At 42.8% G+C, this 20,030-nt stretch overlaps 1 protein-coding gene across 1 annotated transcript; it reads right to left on the bottom strand.

Moving 5' to 3' along the window:
• Positions 1–5,955: 5,955 nt before the first annotated feature.
• On the bottom strand, positions 5,956–19,784 carry MTPN (myotrophin). The gene is made up of 4 exons (XM_053465497.1): positions 19,580–19,784; positions 14,374–14,487; positions 13,108–13,191; positions 5,956–7,256 (listed from the first exon to the last, which is right to left on the bottom strand). The coding sequence occupies exons 1-4, from the start codon at positions 19,649–19,651 to the stop codon at positions 7,170–7,172; spliced, it is 357 nt and encodes a 118-aa protein (XP_053321472.1). The 5' UTR covers positions 19,652–19,784; the 3' UTR covers positions 5,956–7,169.
• Between the last annotated feature and the right edge of the window lie 246 nt (positions 19,785–20,030).

Raw genomic sequence — 20,030 nt, 5'->3', positions numbered from 1 at the left:
GGATGGACACAGGAATCTCGGAACCCAACAAGGACACTTGGTTGGTGGGGGGTGATGGTATCCATGGCCACATTCCAGGCATTCACCGTCCCTAATAGGATCTTGTTGACCCCTTGTAGGGTTGTATAGTCCACCAGCGCGTTTGTAGACTCCAGAAAGATCTTCCTAAACCTGAAGAGAATCCTGGGTCTGTTCATTTCGACAAAAGTATTTTTCATTCTCGTGGCGAGACAGAGACACGTAATTCTATTTATACCGATCGCTCATCCGATGCAAGACAAACAAATAAAATAATCCATACTTCCAGAGAAGAATACATTAGATTACCCCGGAGCGAGCTCTGTGCATTCCTGTATTTTTAATATAAAACCACCTCGTTTCGGTCCGACGCCGTCTATGGACAAATTCAAGATGCTGTACAGGAACCGTTTACACCACGAAATAAGTTTATTTATAAAGGACAATAAATCATTTCCTTTTGATGATTCCGCACGGCGTAAAGTGGCATATTTTGGGCCCAGAGCGGCCGGTCCATCAGGGCCGAAGAATGTATTGCCAAAGATTATTTCTTACATTTAATCGGAGGAGATCGTTATCACCTTTCGGAGGTCTCTATGTTCAAGAAAGACATTTTCCTTTTTTGGGGAGAGAAACGAACACGTTTATCATTACAAAGGTCTGAATACTAATGCGTCGGATTTATTATTCCAGTTTTTTTTTTCTTTTTCTCTTTCATTGCAATATTTTTTTTTTTTTAAATTGTCTTTTCAGTGTCTTTATGTCCCAAAAAAAGATGTGCTTTTGAAAAGTTGTAACTGCATTTCCTCTTTAATAATCATAAAAATAATGGCGCTTCAAATTCCGATAAGAAAAGTAGGAAATTTGCAATTCAGAAAAATGGGCAACTAAATAAAGGATTTTCCATCTGAATAGGGGTTATATTTTTTGTATTCTAACCCAAATCTCTATGAATAATATAATATATAATAATATATTTATTTATATCGTGTTTTTTAGGATCATGCTAAGGCAATTTAAGGGCACATATATATTTATATATCTATATCTATATATATATATATATATATGGAGTGTACATTAGTAATTGTAAAATAATTGAAAAGTTACAGATTTGTTCACTTTTGACCCAATTCCGCTCGTCTTTCCAGGGACAGAACTCATTAACATCGAATGTCCTTTAAAATGGTCCGCCGGCCCTTTGGAAGACTTCGGAGGTGTTTAAAAAGAGACATTTGACTCGTTAAGAGACAGGAGAACAAAGAAATCTTTATAATAAGGGTTTTTGGCTGTAGGTTTTTGCGTCTCCGGAAGCGTCGGGAGAATTCTATATAATTCTGCAGCCTAAGCGGAACATGCCGTTTTTTGATGTTCTCAGGAGTTTATGGAGGACATGTAGTCTTTTTCCCGGTGAAAGGTGTAATCAATGAACGAGGAAGCTCGACGCGGACGGAGGGAGGAAAGTATGATCGTTCTCCGAGGGTTCAGAGTCCTTTCCTGTATCTGAAAGATTAGACGCGTTGGCCTCGCTTGTAGGTTTTTTTTGACCAAAACGTTCAGAATTTTTTAAGTGACCATCGAGTATTCGGCAACTTGGCCTGTGCGACAATTTTCTTTCTAGATTGTGAGCTCCTTTGAGCAGGGATCTCTTCATCGTTTGTTTTTGCAAGTCCACATTATGCGATACACAACGTGTCATGTCCGGTTTGATCTGTGAATACTTTGATATGTATTCTTCAAGCTGAAAAATGGGTAGAAGCTGCAGCCCTGCATCTGCCACCTTCCTGCATCATGATCTGATAATTGTTGTCACTGATTGGTTGCTTGAAGCAGCCAATCAGTCGCAGGCAATTGAACTCAATGAGAGTTCTTTCCGCACAGGGTCTCAAATTGATTGCATGTTCATAAGATCAGTCCCTCTTCTCCTCCTAGACCTGGACTGGCCATTTGGCCCTCTGGGCAAATGGCTGGGGGACCTCTGGCCGATATCCCTCCATACAAACCCAGAGGCCACTGGCTGGATATGCTGAATTAAATAGCATGCAGCCTTTCACATCCAGCCGTTGGCCGCTCTTAGGTCACTGGTGGCCACCGGCCTTAAAGCGCCAGCCGCCCCAATACCCCCCCCAGTCCATCCCTGTACCAGTATGTCATACACGTGATATGTCATTGGTAATTTTAACGTTACTGTAGATTTTCACTCGCCCCTATAGTAATAGGACTACGGCATCTGCTGGCATTCCATAAATAATATAGAATGTAAAATTAATACAAGTTTTTGCTATTTTTTTAAACTTTTTTCAGAATTTCCAGTTTATGCGTAGGAAAGGCAGAAAACAAAACTTCCCTCTGTTGCTATGGGAAAACTTCTACCTGATCTACCGATAATGTAAGCTTAATTTGGAACGTACACAGAAAGTAAAAATTATTATTCAGAGCGACGCTCCAAATGCTTTAACGCAGGTGCAATTAAGAAGCAAATTATCCATCAACAGGACACAAAGAATGATATAATTTACAATTTTGTATGTTTGGTAATTGCTTTCCTCTCCAAACGCCATCAGGCAGCACAGCAAAACAAGCAATAATACGTCCATCACTGGCTTTACAGCGGGATTGCCAACATCAGAGCTTTTAGTACAAATAAAACTTTGTATTAACGCTACCTAAAACTTGTGCTTTTGGTTTGGTCAATCAGGGTAATTATTACCGTGGAGACGTTTTATAGATCGTTTCCCTTTTGGAAGCTTGGATCGGTGGCACAAGTTGGATTATCCAATCAGTTTTCTGTTCTCCTCCCCCACCCTTAGCAAGGCTCAGGGGTGACCCGAGAGTAAGTGGAACCTGCACGCAGAATTCCCTTAATGCCCCTAGTAACCAAAGCATATACACATATTAACACACTAACTAATCCTAACACCCGCAAACGTATGTACGTACACACACTATCCCTCCACACCACTAATTATGTCTTACTCCACACTCCATATCTTGACACACATATTAACACACACTCATGCTAACACCCACCAATGCATGCCAATACCAAATACTAAGACACACTCATACTAACAACATACACTAACATATATACACACACTCTAACACCATACAGGGACACGCACACACCCTAACACCATACAGGGACACGCACACACCCTAACACCATACAGGGACACGCACACACCCTAACACCATACAGGGACACGCACACACCCTTACACCATACAGGGACACACACACACCCTAACACCATACAGGGACACGCACACACCCTAACACCATACGGGGACACGCACACACCCTAACACCATACAGGGACACGCACACACCCTAACACCATACAGGGAAACGCACACACCCTAACACCATACGGGGACACGCACACACCCTAACACCATACGGGGACACGCACACACCCTAACACCATACAGGGACACGCACACACCCTAACACCATACAGGGACACGCACACACCCTAACACCATACGGGGACACGCACACACTAACACCATACATACAAACCTTTCAAGCTTAAACCTTTGCAGCTAGAGCAGTGAACGGGATTAAATCTCTGATACGTGTGAACAAGCGGTTTCAGCTGTATAAAGCCTACACAATCCTCCAGATTCCTTTTCCCAGAAATACACAAATAAAACACTCACAGGGCGCAGGAATTTCTGCCTTGCTCTTCCTCAAGGCTACGTAAATATTTAATCCGAACCTTAAACATAATATGAACTTTAGAGGGGTTACGACCCGGTGAAATAATTCATGCGTTTGGTAACTGCTTCCCTCTAAATGGCAGTTTTTTTATCGTTTTTCTCCCGATAAACTCTCTTTACCTGCAGACCCGGAGGCCGCCATTGTTGTCAGTCAGGTGACATTTTGGATGGCTTTCCAGGCTCGAACACAACGTTGCCTTTTGACAAGCGTTTAAGCAATTTACTAGCCAAACATTGCTTCGCATCACAAGAGGGATTTTGTTTTTGGATTAAGAACATAAAACGCCAGGAATTTACCACCCTATAAAAGAATTAACTCCATTTTCAACAGGGCATTAAATATAAACGTTCAATAAAAAATGATTAATATATTCCCAACGTGGCCAATTTTTGTCTAACATCGTGCAACTCTCTATCTTAGTTCTAGCCGTTGATCGAAACAAATGTCTATTGTCGAATGATCTGACTAAACCAATAAATGTAATATTCCAAGAACATGAACAAGAAGATGATTACATCTCAATCACAACCTTTTAAGGCGCATTTGTTTTTTCCCGTCGGAATACAGCACGTGACTTCTGTTTCTTGGCTTTAAAGAGAAAATATAATAGTATCTCCTTCTACAACTTCCTACTCGCATCTTATCGTCACCTGTCATCGTGCCAATTTATAACAAACGATGCTCTGATTCTATTTACACTAAAATAACAAAATCTTACGGAGGTTTTTTTTTTCTTCCTCCCTTGACATAGCGGAAGATAAGTGGAAAAATGATTGAGATCCACTTTTCAGTAGGAATTCAACAAAATTAATGTACTTTTTTTTTCCCCCCATGTGTCAGACTCAATCAACGTGCATTCATGAAGGATTGCGAAACCTCGCGCAGGCAATTATATTCCTCTGATGAACGGCTTCTAAACTCCTCCGTTAAAACAAAAAGAACGGAATGAGATCTATTCAAAATAATGTTTGCGACAAAACCAAAATTAGGATTTAATGACTGCATTCCCCCCCCCCCGGCTAATAAACGCAGGTATTTTTAGGAGGATAAGTATCTGATCAGTACGACTCCCAAGGTATGCAAGGAAAATTTACATTTTTTTTTCCTTTAATCAAAAATATATTTTCAAAAACATTGCGACTCTTTATCAAGGTCCATAAAAACATAGTTTGAGGAGTTCGGGGTGAAAGAACTCGAGTGGCCCCCACAGAGCCCTTACCTTAACTTTACTGAACACCTTTGGGATCAATTGGAACACAGACTCCATATTAACCCCTTAAAGGACAATGGGCAGTCCCTAAACCCATTAAAAACTATGCATTTTGAGCCCGTACATGTACGGGCTTTGTCATTAAGGGGTTAACGCCCATGATCGCGGCTCTCGTAGGTGCAACGACCAGGTATCCATATACTTTTGGTCATATTGTATACAACATATATAATACATTTTCAGCTCTGTTAGAACACGGACAGAACACCCATGATCTACGATAACGGAAGATCTCTGGCTGTTTTTGAGCCATCAACCTCAAGAAGACCGTTGATGGCTCATCGTGGGACCTGTAAAACATGATTTTGGAGAATAAAACCCATCATATACTCTATAAAAGAACCATACATTTTAAGACAAGCGAGGAAAAACAAATAAACACCATCACAATCTGCTTAAAGTTGGATCAAGTCAAAATTTAATTTAGCCTCTTGCTCCTGTGACAATTTAGGCAGAATAAAACATTCGCAAATGAATATGGGAATTGGTCTGCAGCATAGTAACAGCAGAACGTTTCATTAAGTGCTTAAGGAAGAAGAAGAAAATAAGTACAAAGTATTCCGTTTCAATTCAAAGGCTTCGGCGTTCCCTCGTGCCGTCAACGAATGGGACGTCGGTGGCTCTTATGTGATTGATGTCACCGAAACAAAACAAAAAAGTTAGAAAGTTAAACAACGAACGCTGCGCTTATTTCGCTAAACACGGCTGCGTACGTCTCCTCTCTTCTTAGAAGACTTCCAGCCATCGGAAGACGACAGATCTGCTATCGTAGTATCGTCCTCATTCAATACGCCGTAGAATGCGAAAAATACCGGGTTTTGGAACCGTTCACGCACCGGTGGAAAACTAAATTACATTTAAATTTGTTTTATTCAGACAAAAAGCAGAAATATTTTAGATCATGATTAAAACAGTTGTAAATATGTTGTTTTCTACAGTTGTTTCTGCAAACCCGACGTCATTTATACAGAAATAACCGGATTCTCCCGGGTGGAACTTTTTTTTTTAAAGGTTTCATTTTAGGTGAAGGTGTTAAATCGACATACAAAAAGTGTGCAAATATGGATATGCAAACGGTACGGAGGCAAATGCCACCGTCAAAGAATTAGCAATACAGACAGTAGGAGAGTTAGCGGATCTGGAGCTAAAAGACCTAAAATCCAAGTTGTTCATCCAAAAAAAAAGGTCCATTTGAGGTGAAGGTGGAGTGCACGATAAAGCAGCGCTGACGGAAGTTAATCTCACGCACGCGATTGTACGAGTATCTGGCTGGTGTTACGTGCTTGCTGATCACAGTGGTCAGAAAGCAATGGAAAACGGTTTAAAAAGAGAGCATTTCCGGTGAAGCAGTGACTCCAATGGCCGGAGGCTGCCCAAGAACCAGATATTAAGAATAACAAAACAAAAAGGTTACATTCACTTAGACATGTTTGAAATTACAGCGCTGCGTTTTTGCCCCTTTTTTAGGGAGCAGGGGGAAGCAAATGCCTGTCGCGCCAACTTCTGAGGTCACTTCCTGTGCCAGAGGAAGTAAAGTGAGCAAACACCTAGCGCTGTAATTGTCAACACCATGATGTACAAGCCTTTACAAAAGCACCTGTTAATGTTATTAAATGCACTTTCATATACGATACATTGGTATTTAAGCCGTTGTTACTTTTTAACCCCTTAAGGACAATGGGCTGTCCTTCAACCCATTAAAAACAATGCATTGTGAGCCCTTACATGTACGGGCTTTGTCATGAAGGGGTTAAACACGTTACGGGGTATTAAAACAAACATATCTAAAGGGAAAGCTTGCAGATCTTAAACAAAAAGGATAAAAATTACCCCGTAAACTACAGTTTTTATTTCTATACATCGTAAAACAGGCTTATTAAATAGATCTTCAATTACAATCATTAATCCAGCTACTTTTAATTGTTTTACAATGCGGATGATGATGGAGCAGACACAGTAAGATCCAAAAGTCAGTCTACATTCGCTTGTTTAATCTAAGTGAGGTCGCTCCTTTTCGCAGACCGCCGAGTTAAGAGATGGGGAGGTGAAGGAATTGGCAGATAGAGAGAGAGAGAAGAAAGAGAAGAAAGAAAGACACGCAGCAGCGAGAGGCCACACGAGAGAGAGGCAAACGGGGCTGGCGAGCCGCAGTCCATCAATGGAGCAAATCTTTAATAGCCTGGTTGTCTGTGGATTCCAAGGCATTGAGTCCATCCGGCCCTTTCACAGTCTTGTCTGCTCCCTACGGAAAGGTAAAAAGGGGTTAACACCATGACCAAAGGACCAAAAGGAGCAGGCAGAACCAAATTACCCCCCCGATTCATCCTTCATGACGCTGTCTGACGCAATGATGGACACATTTGGTTGTGATTCTCTTAGCTGGGGGCATTGATTGCTTTGTGTTAAGCTTTTCAGGCAGAGTGACACGTCGGTCCCATCTTCGCTGGAATAACACCGGAGTAGTTCAGTAACGACAGCGGCTTTAAACACTTTCATTAACGTTTAAAGGTGAAAAGGGAAGCCGGGCTGGAAGTGTGAGAGACCGGCGTAATGCAATTATCATATCACTGTCAGGGATCTCATCGGAATGGACGTCACGCTCACTGCTGGTTACACTGCGGATATAAGGAACACGGTTTCTGGAACACGGAGGCTACACGCAGGGACCCGGGGGCCACATCTGGGCCGGCAGTTCATTAGACGGTGGAACCGGGAACCCGCAAAGCCCTTTTCTACTCGCTAGGCTGAGATGATATAGATGAGAATGAAAGATTGCTGGAGTTTCCAAAAAGTTTCAGGAATTTAAAAGTTTTCCCCTTTTTTCTCCATATTACTTAAACTTACAGAAGTGATTAACGGGAACCATTGGCTTTACCTTTTTCACTTTTATAACTAAATCCAAACCTGAGGTCTGTTTATTATATAATTCATTTCCTACACCCCCCCCTTTCCTCTTACAAAGGCTGCCAGAACCAATCATCAACAATCAGCAACCGATTAGGTGAGAGATACCAACCATGCCGATCTCAGGAACAGAAATTTCTGATGGCTCTTCCCAAGGTATACACATACGGTATGTCCCCTATACATACATACATATATATATATATATATATATACATACATACATACATATATATATATATATATATATATATACATATATACACATATACACACACACACACACACAATATATATACACACACATTATATATTATACACACAAGGTAACATAGGGTTATTTAGTATTTAAAAACTACGGAATGCTGGGAAGGGTGACAGACATGCTTTGATTTTGGAACAAGACTCTTACTACAAGACATCCTTAGAATTGTGGCTTTGATCAAATATTCTTCTATAATATAAAACCCATTTCTTGTAAAAAAAAAAAAAAAAAAAAGTTTTTAAATAAAATAAAACAAACAAGCGTTGTCCTCGGTGCAAACCGATAGCGAGATTTTTAAGGATCTATCTGGGAAGCCTTACAACTCCGTAATCGATAGGGATCTTTGTAAAAACTACCAGCTAATTCCAGACGGAAAAAGGCATCTTTAAAAGGAAGGACGAGCAAAATACTGATTTCTATACACGAGAAGGACTCAAAGCAGCTCACGGTGGAATACGATTGACAGAAACACGTTCTGACAACTTGAAGATTAATCTCACAATGAAGGAGAATTATTGTCGGAATTTTCTGTTTAGTTAGCAGAGTCTGAACAGGCTGGAGATTCCACTTTTTTGCTGCAATTAAGAAAAAAAAGCACAATAACATGTGTACAAATAAGCATTTCAATGCTTCTAATGTATGGGGAGGGCATCGATGGGTTAAAAACCAAGGCTTTGAGAGCCCACGGGCAGATGACTGCAACTCTCACTATCCAAGGGAAAGCCTGAGGGATGATGGGAATGTTTAGGGTAGTAGGGGCAGACTGATTAATATATATATATTTTTTTTTAAGGCAGATCAAAGTAAATCTGAATTTTCTATATATTATATGTCACTCCTCAAGCAGGTAAAAGGTTAATAATTATAATAAAAAAGAATAAAAAAATAAAAATAAAAAAAAAAGGACGGAGAGAGATCAGCTTTTCCTTCCTCGGCGTTGATTGCCTCTGCTGCGTGACATTGGGATTTGCCTCACGCGCATGGACAGCTTGTGATGAATGCTTCTGCTCTTATCAGTCTCGCTGCAAAAAGTTAAATCTGACATGCAAACCTTTTCCATGAAACAAGCAGGGGGGGTAATGCGAGATGGTGACCGCGCGCCAGGCACCCAACCTCTTCTCGGAAATAAAACGGCTTTCCGGAGAGCGATGCTATCAGCCTGCGCGGCGGCTCCTGCTGTAATACGCATCATTTATTATATGAAGCCATAACTAATGGGGCTCTTGTAACAACCGCCACAGAGCTAGCGATAAAGAACTTTCAACCAACCGGAATCGGAAGCCGTTCGGGGCGCGATAACCTTATAATAGCGATGGAATTGCTTCTCTATATGGTTTGTTATTATTGGCGTCCTTCAGACTTGTGATTTCGGATTTATATGAATTTTAACAAAAATGTGTCGATTTCGTTAATTCATACAAATGGAGCTTGCATTTTGTTGCTTTGAGTACTTCCGCAAAAGGGCGGAGCCACCACATGCCTCATGGGAACAGCCTCTCCCCTGTTCCTCCAATCAGGGGAGAAGGTGTGTTTCGAAGGCACCTCCCTTTCGAGGAAGCGCTCCAGGAGACCTGGTAACTGGAGCGGATACCGGGGAGAAGCGGTCGAAGAAAGAAGACAGAAGAGGCGGGAGAAGAAGCCGAGCTTGGAAAAAGGAGACAGGGACACAGAAGTGGTCGGCGGAGACGGTAGGGAGACACTACAAGAGCGAGCGGTGGGGATAGCGCTTGGGGGAAGCCTGGTTAACAGAGGTGATATCACAGAGAAGCGGAACGAAGAAAGAAGACAGAAGAACAAGAGGCAAGAGAACAAGCAGAGCTGCTGAAATGGAAACCGTAACACAGAGGAGAGAAGAGGAGCGAGGTAAAACTATACTTGCTTCACAGATCTCTTTAAGCCTGTTGTTCCAGGTGTTTAAAGGTGCTGTTCCACCTAGGATGCTTCATTATATAGAGAGAAGTAAAGGAAACCCATCCTTTTATTTTTCTGCTTGATGATCCGTCACTTAAAAACTGTATTAAAGAGTTTATTGAGATACTAGAGCTGCTTAGAAACAGAGTCCTGTGATTCTTCTAGTGCCGCCATCTATGTATTACATCGCCGCAGTCCGACTTCCTACGAACCTCAACTTCTGTTGGCCATGAACTTTTAAAAAGAAGCCGTCGATCACCTTAAATGTTGCAATTATCCTTTGGTTCTTCCCATATTGTTAGCACTTGCCGATTTAAACCAAAAATGGCATGTTTGCATCTGAAGGTTAAGTTTCCTTATTCAACGTAGTGCAAAAAAAAATGATCTCGAGATCATAAAAAGGGAGGACAAACTCCTCAGAACTGCAGAAAGTAAGAACTCGAACTCGAGGTGAGAAAGTTTTAAATTCAGTAGAGTAGGTGGAACGGCACCTTTAGAAAAAAGAAATAAAGGAGCGCTATAAATTAGTAAATTTTTATTTATAGCGCTCCTTCATTTATTTTTTTCTCTTGTATTTTTAGTGTAAAGTGGGATATTTTTACACAGTAGTGAGCAGCTAGAAATTGATATTAAATTCATATTGGCGCCGAGCACTTTACTGGAACTGCATCTTTAAAATAACATCTGTCATTTCGCTCCATCGCGCCGGTTTCTTCAACCGTTTTCTTTCCACGACGATCCGTTGCCAGGGACAGGCATGGAGGCAAAGATTACCGGAACGAGTTGGAGACCCAGCACTGTACGGTGCTCAACCCCGTCCAGATGAGTCTTTGTTTTCCGGTTAAGTATCGCTGACTCTCCTGGAACGAACGCCCGGACTCAGAATCTGCTCTTTAACAAAAGGGATTGGTTTGTAGACGCAAAAAACATGTTTTTGTGCGAGTTACGGAAACGTTGTCTAACAATGTGAAGAGCGAGCGGGCGGCTAGCGGGGGTGCGGAGAGAGCCAAGAAACGCGGTTAGATTTTGGACAGCTCAAAAGGCAGAAATTCCAATAAAGCCATTTAGAAAATTAGAAATAAAAAAAGCTATTTTCCCCCCGTGGCTGCTTTCCTCCATAAAAAAAACGACTTAAGACAACTGGCAGATGACTCCGGAGCTGGCAACAATTTATCAATCGTAGGCTACGACAGAACGGAGTGGTTTTATATAAAGGGCTTCGCTTCGCTGGCTCGGTTAGAACGGGATTTTATTAAAATCCAACAAAAAAAAGTGTTACCCCAGGCATGTGGAGTATCAGAAATAAGGAGGGGGTAGGGAAGTCCTCAAATTCTAGGGAAATTCCCCCAAATAGTGCACTGGAAACTGTATGCTTGTTATATATGATATTTTTTCTTATTTGCAGCTGTTGAATTACCACTCTCATGAGCCTTAGCCAGCCTAGACTGTAGTTAGTAGCGCTCCAATCATTGTTAGGAATCATATTGCTGCGATGGCCATCTAGTGGATGTCTGGTTGAGCGTCATGTAACATTTAGATGTCCGACAAAGCATTTTAGGAGCTCCGGGCAAAGGATGACATAATTGGGAACTCTCCTGGGATCGGCTGGACCGCCCACGCAGAACGGCTGGACCGCCCACGCAGAACGGCTGGACCGCCCACGCGGAACGGCTGGACCGCCCACGCGGAACGGCTGGACCGCCCACGCAGAACGGCTGGACCGCCCACGCAGAACGGCTGGACCGCCCACGCAGAACGGCTGGACCGCCCACGCGGATCCCTAAGATGGAGAGCTCCACCTCAGCTGAGCTCACCTTAAGTCTTTCAATAATGCCCCACTTAAACACTGCAACAGCTGTATTTTTTATTTTTTTTAAATATTGGTTAAAAAAATAAGAATAAATTGAAGATTTGGTAGCCACTTCTGCTTCTTGGGTTTTTTTTTGGCACATGGTATTTATTGTATTTGAAATATCATAAGCCTTCCCACTTCAAAAATGTCTCCCCGTGTGCAAGGTCCACAAGTCTAAGCACTCGGACTCCATTACTGCATTTCACAGGAGGCTTTTCAAACGGCACTTAGGAGCGATGGAAACGCCGTATCACTTACAGACGAGAAAGAAAAGCTACGGGTTGAAGTGGACCACTTATTTATGCCGGATCAATTCAATTTTACACACGATGTTATTCAAGTGACTATTATTTGCTTCTTACTAACAAAAAAAAACAAAACAAAAAGAAAGCTACATTGATGTATTTTTCATCGTTTCGCCAATTTTTTAAGTGCCTTCAAATAAACTTGGCAGAGAAACCGCACAACTCAGCCGTTTCTTCGAGTTTACAAACTTCAAAGCTAGAATTTTAAGTTGGCTTTGGTCGAAAGAACCAAAAACCTAAACGCTTTACAGTTAAAGGGACAGCGTATCGTCCCGTGCAGTCTTGCCAAAAAAAAGAGGGTACATTGCGAGTACCTTTATATATTTTATCATTTTAATGAACATATAAAAAATGAAAATGATTTACCTTGTGGAGAAGCGGTAGCTCTGAAGCTCCAGAGCTGCAGTAAAATGTCTCCTTTACGGGGCAATGGTACAAGCAGCCAATGAGCGGCAGAAAAATGCCCGTATATCATATGCCGGGAGGTGCATCTGGTCGAACATACCTCTTTCGTGGCAAATTGCTGGTGCCGGGGAAGAGGGCAAATGCATAAAGGGGGGGGGTTCTGCAGAATACGACCATACATTTGCAACAGGAATTTAAAGGGACCTCTCAGCTATCATATGCATTAAAGTGCACGCGATATCTGGAGTGTCCCTTTAAAGTTTAAAGGTCACACTGGACTGGAGACATAAAGCAAGCGCTCGAGGCAGCTATATGGTGGCATCCATGGCACAGATGTTAACGTTCCTGCTTACTGACACACCAATGCTCAAGCAGAGATATAATTTGTAAGCAGCCCCTGCACAACATGGTTAATTAAAGCCAACCAACCATTCATATGTAACATTCTCACCTTAGACAGCAGCAGCTTGACGCATTTGAGGTGCCCCTCGTAGCAGGCAGACAGCAGCGGTGTGATTCCATGCTTATCCGGAGCCTGCCAAATCGAAGGTAGTAAGTCGAAGTAAGGTTTTTTTTATTGCCACATTTTCATACACAATCAAAAGCAAGAGTACTAAAATACAGATTTTTAATATTTTCCTAAACACGACAAATTAGCTTGATTTAATCAACCATAAAACGTTACAGGGAAGCAGCTTAAAAGGGAACCAGAATGTGATAAAGTCACGATCTGCACGTACGAGGTAACGTAGGGAATAACTTTTTCCTATTTGATAATTTTCGCTAATTATCTGAACGTTGCTGAATATTAAAACCCCCGCGAAAGGCTTCTGAAACTGAATAGGAATTCTAAACAGATCTTTTTTTTTCCACCAGAAGCCAGCAGGTAACTTCGGCACGGTGCGGCGTACGCTCAAATAAGTCACATTGAAACATGACTCCATGAGCCCCACGCAGCAAGCCTGCTAATCCTGATTTAAATACTAAGAGGGCTGAATATATGTTTAATTAAATTTAATCTCAGGGATATTTAGTGTTACATTTTAACGGAATACATGTAAATAAAAAAGAGGAAGAGAAAGACCTCAAAACAGAACAGCCAATCGTATATTTAAAATAAACTATTTAAATTCCCTACGTCTCTTCCTGCTTTCAAGTGTCCGCTTCTAGAACTATGAAAATGAATCCCCATCTTGCATGTGAACATGTAACATACATCTTAAAGAGACACATGAGCCATTGTATGCACTTTAATGCATATGAAAGCCGAGCGAGCGGTCCCTTTAAATTCCCCAGTTTGGGGGGGCAGAATCCCTCATTTGCCTCTTTCCACATTACTGGCCCTGGTCGGGGGTCTGTTTAGCCCTTGCGCATGCTATGCACTCCCATTGATATCTAAAGGGAGCAATTCCTTGCCACCGATTGGCTGCGTCAGGGAGCCAATCAGTGGCAAGAAATGCCAGAGCACGGAGGAGGAGTACAGCTGCAGAAGCAGGGCTGCGGCTTCTGTATCAGGTAAGAATGCATATTAAAGTACTCACAGAAGGTTAGGGTTACTTTAACATGTATTTTTTCTGTAGCAGGGATGTCTGTAACATTAAACTGTCCCCTTAAAAAAACTAAAAATACAAAAATAATTTTTTAAAAAATAGGGCGTTTCTTTAATCACATGCACATTACCTACATACATTAACCAAATACAGTTTGGGTGACATACGTTGATATCAGCGCCTTTAGACAGGAGAAACTCCACAATCTCGTCTTGTCCGCAGTCGGCTGCGTAGTGCAAAGGCTTGCGACCGCCTTCGAGCATTCGATTCACATCCACGCCCTGCGAGCAGAAAGAGAACGCGATTACTTTCCAGCACGCATACAGCGAGCGACCGTCCGTAACAGCAGGCTACAAGAGACCGTATAATATCGAGACACCTGTGCGGGAGGAGGAATAAAACATTAACTGGTATTCTAGAGATCTGCATCGAGTGCCCCATAAAGAACACCACATCTGGAAGACCACCTGAGAACCTTAGTCATTAAATTTGTGTTATATTGTCTGTGTGTCGACCATTAAAAGATCTGGCTAGAGACCAGAGGGAGAGTCCATACATTTTAACACATTTCAAAGGAGGCGACGTGTTAAAACAAGAAGGCATTAGCTATCTCTGGAGCGTCAGATGTTTAGAGGGAATGGAGGGAAGTTTTGGTTTACGGAGAGGGTGGTAGATGAGTGGAACAGCCTCCTGTCATACGTAGTAGCAGCTAATACAGTGCGGGTATTGAAATATGCATGGGCTAGGCATATGGGTCCTGAATCTAAGACATTAGGAGACACCGGGCAAGCTTCATAGAGGCCAAGGTGGCACAGGCAAGCAGTTTGGGGGCTAAGACCGCACTGACAGGCCGTGTGGGGGGCTGTGGTTTTTAGTTACGCCACTGACAAACTGTATGTCGTTGATTGATGATTTTCACTGATCCACCTTATCATACCAGCACTGACATACCTTTATATAGCGGAACCTCTTTGACTATAACCTTATACAAAGCAAAAGTATCCTTCCAAAGCTTCAGTTACGAGTTCAAATGGTTTATTAATCCCTGGTGTAGACGGTGGCAAACGGAGATAAATCTGTGAGTTCAGTGAGGGCAGAGCATGGCACAGTTTTTAGTTCAGATGTTGCCTCTTCTCCTTCCTTTAGAGAGGCTTCTAATTACTAGCAGAAAAGCAGAATTTGCATTGTATAGGAAATGACTTTTATAGCGTGCCGGAGCTATCGCTGTTGGCCTGCGCTACTATCCAAAATAAACAAAAGGCACTCGCGCGCTGCCGTCGAAGGCCGAGAAGCTGTGTGCGGCAAGATAAACGCTGCGGCTATAAAAGTCGCTGTAAAAATTGCAAATGGTAATTATATTCAATACAATTTTTTTTTTTCGCCTCACTCCTACCTTTCTGCCATATTTTAGCATTGCTTCCAAAAAGACATCTTTGCCCCGCTCCAGTTCCGCTGCATAGCAAAAACTTAACTATATGCCGCGTCTCTAGTGGGGGATACTGTTAAAAATACGTTGATCAGAAAGTTAAAAGGGACCCTAGAACCAAAATATGTGCTTTAATAAAAAGCAAATCAAATCATTAGGGTACCCTTACCCCTCGGGTCCTTGACCGAAAGCATCTTCTGCTTACCAGTGAGAATGCATTCCATACATATACACACACATATACATATATATATATATATATATATATATATATATATATATATATATATATATATATATATATATATATATATATATATAAATATATATAAGGATAAATCCAGAATTTAAGACACATTTAAGAATCCAGAATCACCCGAAGTGGTTGATTGGAAATATTATTAGATCATCATCTGTGTTTCAATTCCCAGGCATAACGTGCAGCTTCCGCAGGCAGAAGTCAAACACAGGCGACGTTAGCCTCTGCCCGTCACGTGCTGTGCGTATAGCGAGTAAATAACCGCTACGAGGGTCAAGTTCCACTACTTCAAAAACTCAAGCAATTTGCAAACCTAATGAAACGGACGCAGACGGGAAGCAGCTCGTTCTATTCTTGTCTGTCTGAGATCATTCCCTTGCACAACGCATTACAGTAATGTTACACAAAGGAATGGCGGCATTAACGCAACACACTGTGACCTGACTGGCTAGGCTGCAATACTGGTGCAGCTTTGCAGAACTCAACACGTATAAGGGGAACTTAAGAAGAAGCTGCAGCCCTGCAGCTGCCCTTCCTCCACTGTGCGTTGTCTTGAAGCAACCAATCAGTGTCAGGAAAGTAACCCTATTAAGGCTTTCTACGCATTTGGGTATGGATGCAGAAGCCCCCCATGCATTTGCTAGAGGGTCCTCACGAAAATTTAAAGGGCCCATGCAGCTGTCAAGTGCATTAAAGTGCATATGATGGCAGGAGTGTCCCTTTTAAGAGCAACCTAGAGCGCTTTTAAGCTCCAATATTACTTGCCAAAAATAAACTGTTGCTTTAATGCATGCGGACTAACCTCAAAACCACAGGAAATAAAAACGAAGCGAAAAAAAAAAAAAAACCCCGCTATAGGCAGTTTTAATAAACATCATATTCAAAGGCCTCGATGCCTTTGTTCGTATTTGTTGGAAAAAGAACTGCTGGTGATTATATTACCGTCCCTTTAAAACAAACACGTGCTATTCACAGAACTTCCCGACTCCTTCACCATGCCTATTCTACAGTAACAGTGAAAGCCTATAGAACCACCCAGCTATTATATGAATTAAAGTGCATTTGATGGCTGGCGTGTCCCTTTAAGTTACATGACACATGATTTAAAGTTCCCGCACATGTAGGCAGGTGAGATGGTCTTCTAATACCGCCGTGTAATAAGCCTGTAATCTTACACGGCTTCGGCAAATCCTTTCACAAAGATTCAAGCTAAGCCCTGCGAGCATCGACTTCTATTTCTATGTTACGCGGCTCCCGGAACGCAAGGGGGGGGGGGATCATGTGACCAGGACCTCCAAGCCTTCAACGCTCTGATGTCATATTCAGAAATATGTCACTGGCATTATAAGACATCAACTGCTCTTACCCAACGGATTGGCATGTGCCTAACTTAATCACAACATCGTGGTGGGCTTCAAAGTGACCCCAATGGCGTGAAGCCAGTTCTGGGGCGCTCTCCTTTCACTTCCGTGACGAAATGTTTTAACCCAATACCAAAAGCGTTAGGGTTTGTTCGTGCGACCTCGATAAAGCCAGCGGTGAAAAAAGCGACGGAGGCCGCCGAAAGAGTCTGCCACTAAGTTACGTCCAGTACTTTCACGCTCGGCAAGATCAACTCGCCTCCACCTATGGAGTTTAAGAGTAGGGCTGAAACAACTAGTCGACTAAATAGATTCAAAAAAGTCGATAAATGAAAATAGCTGTCAACGATTTTCATTATCGATTAGTTGGTCTGGGTACAGCATGCACTATTGGAATAAAGTTAAACTTTAACTTACTTCAGACAGAAGAGACGAGAAAGAGGGGAGAAGAGACGAGAAAGAGGGGAGAAGAGACGAGAAAGAGGGGAGGAGAGACGAGAAAGAGGAGGAGAGACGAGAAAGAGGGGAGAAGAGACGAGAAAGAGGGGGGAAGAGACGAGAAAGAGGGGGGAAGAGAAAGAAAACACACATTAACAATATACAAACGAAGAACTACATGAACGCACGTAAGACGTACTACTACTACAGAAGGAAAGGATGGCCCCGCTCTTATAAGCTTGCAATCTTTTAGGAAGTCAATTCAGTTTGTTGTAACAACTCTACCATCAGTAAACAGATCCCCATCTTAATCAGGCCACTAAATAAGCCAAGATGATCTCCTCCGCGACTCCTGGGTCTTCGGCAATTTACAACAAAACTATCACAGGGGACCACACGACGGGTAATTAAGTCACGCTGGTAACACTAACAATAAAAACTGAGCGCCCATCAATACACAACATGTCCTTGTCTTATTGTATTGATTATCAAAGCAACACAATAACTAGTATTCCGCAATTTAACTAACTTAAGACAGATGTTATAAAGATCAGTTAGATGTATTTGGGGGTTCCGGGGATATTTTGCTCACTGTATGTATAATCAGTCAGAAGCCTTTCTACTTTTTTTATGGGGGTCAGAAACATTTACTTCTTCCTCTTTGAGGTTTAATGGGAAGATAAGGTTATCTGGAACTTGATTAAGGAAGCGGGGTTTTCTTTGGGTTCTTCTAGAATCTTGCGGTTGAAGACCAAGGTCTGACGTTGCTGTCTCTTAAAGTGGACCTGTCACCTTGTGACACCCTTGCCCAAGCGGGTGGCCCGTTGACATGTTCAGTCCCTCCTGTCCATTTGATGGAATCAGATGTGTTCCAGCAGCTTCGCAAAGCATAAGCGCAAGAAGCAGAGGGGTCAATTTACCTAAAGGCACAAAAAGTCCCAAATTTGGCTCCTTTTACCCTGTTCTCGGCAATGACCCCATTACAATAATTATAAGCATTGCCCTGAACGGCTTCCTCATTGGCAGCACGCGTTTGTGATGCTGGAGGGAGGGTAATCCTTAAGAAAGGGGCATCAATACGTTCCAACAGTCCTGGGAATTCTAGGAATGTGTGAACGGCAATATCAAAAATCACATGACTAGGTCAGATTTCCCCAAAGAGGTACCCCTTAAAATCAATTAAATGTCACAATACGCCCTATACGGGCACCGGCTGGAAACGACTGATTCGCCTGGATCCGGACGGAGCGGTACATGAATTGCAAAGCGTGTGCTACCATTTACATACTACTTTTACCCCATTACATGTAAACACGCAATGATGGATACACAATCTCCCTTCCAACACCTAGGATACGCCGAAGAGACAACTGTCAATACTTCTGCCACATGTACCCAGCCTGGGGTATCCTGTACCTGCATTACCCTGCTGGCGCTTAAAGGGTTAACCCACACTGACAGGTCAACGTGCCCTTTGTCTGCATTCAACAATTTGAGAGCCTGGGAATGAACAAATCAATAGCATGACAACTCCCATTACACTCAAAATATGCACTTTTTCCCCAGTGGCACTGAAAGGGTTAACCCACACCTACATGCCAGTGCATCTGGTACCAGCAGTAACCCTTTGATTGCCAGGAATTAACCAATAACAGCACCAGTACTATGAGGCAAGACTTCAATCCAGCACCCAGTGGGTTAACCCCATTCTTCAATAACCCTCTGGGTGCCGGAAGAAATGAGAACAGTATGCTTACTGCTAAGGTACTCAGTGGGCGGCCCAAAGGGTTAACCCACATCTGGAGGCTGGTACAGGATTACTGCATTAACCCATTGAGCGCCAGGGCTACCCGCCCATCCCAAAGCGGCCCCTGTGGACTGGCCCTCACCGCAGTCACAATCTCTTTCACGGCGTCCATGTCTCCATTTTTCAGGGCCCACATGAACTCTTTGTCACCCATGCCGAAGGTTGGCGGTGAGGTGGAGCGGGGATACGGTGAGCAGGGGCCTGGACACTGACAGCAGCCTCCGGCCTCTCAATCTATCCGCTTCCCACACAGCAGCCAGCCACGCCTTCTCCGCCGCTCTCCGCCAATCAGCGCCGGGCGCCTGCGCCGTGACCTCAGCGCGCCGGAGTTGTTTCGGACCACGTGACCTGAGTTCTGAGCCCCGCGATGCCTGATGGGAGCTCAGGTCGGCCAAAACAGGATAGCAACACCCTTGCTGGCAGAGGGCATGATGGGAGCTGTAGTTCATATCAATTGCAGTAAAGAGTAGTTGCTTCCACCTAGAATAATGCCTTATTTAGGGTGATGAGAGTTGTAGTCCATAGCAGGGAAC

This window comes from Spea bombifrons, chromosome 4, assembly GCF_027358695.1.
Source record: "Spea bombifrons isolate aSpeBom1 chromosome 4, aSpeBom1.2.pri, whole genome shotgun sequence".
NCBI classification, from domain to species: Eukaryota; Metazoa; Chordata; class Amphibia; order Anura; family Pelobatidae; genus Spea; species Spea bombifrons.
Note: the sequence above shows the minus strand (reverse complement) of the source record. Positions and strands in the feature narration are given on the sequence as shown.

Coding starts and splice junctions, on each gene's coding strand:
- MTPN (XM_053465497.1), bottom strand. CDS start 19,651: ATGGGTGACAAAGAGTTCATGTGGGCCCTGAAAAATGGAGACATGGAC. Junction 13,192..14,373: donor CTAAAGGCGCTGATATCAAC/GTATGTCACCCA, acceptor TCGATTTGGCAG/GCTCCGGATAAGCATGGAAT. Junction 7,257..13,107: donor TCAAGCTGCTGCTGTCTAAG/GTGAGAATGTTA, acceptor ACCTTTCCGTAG/GGAGCAGACAAGACTGTGAA.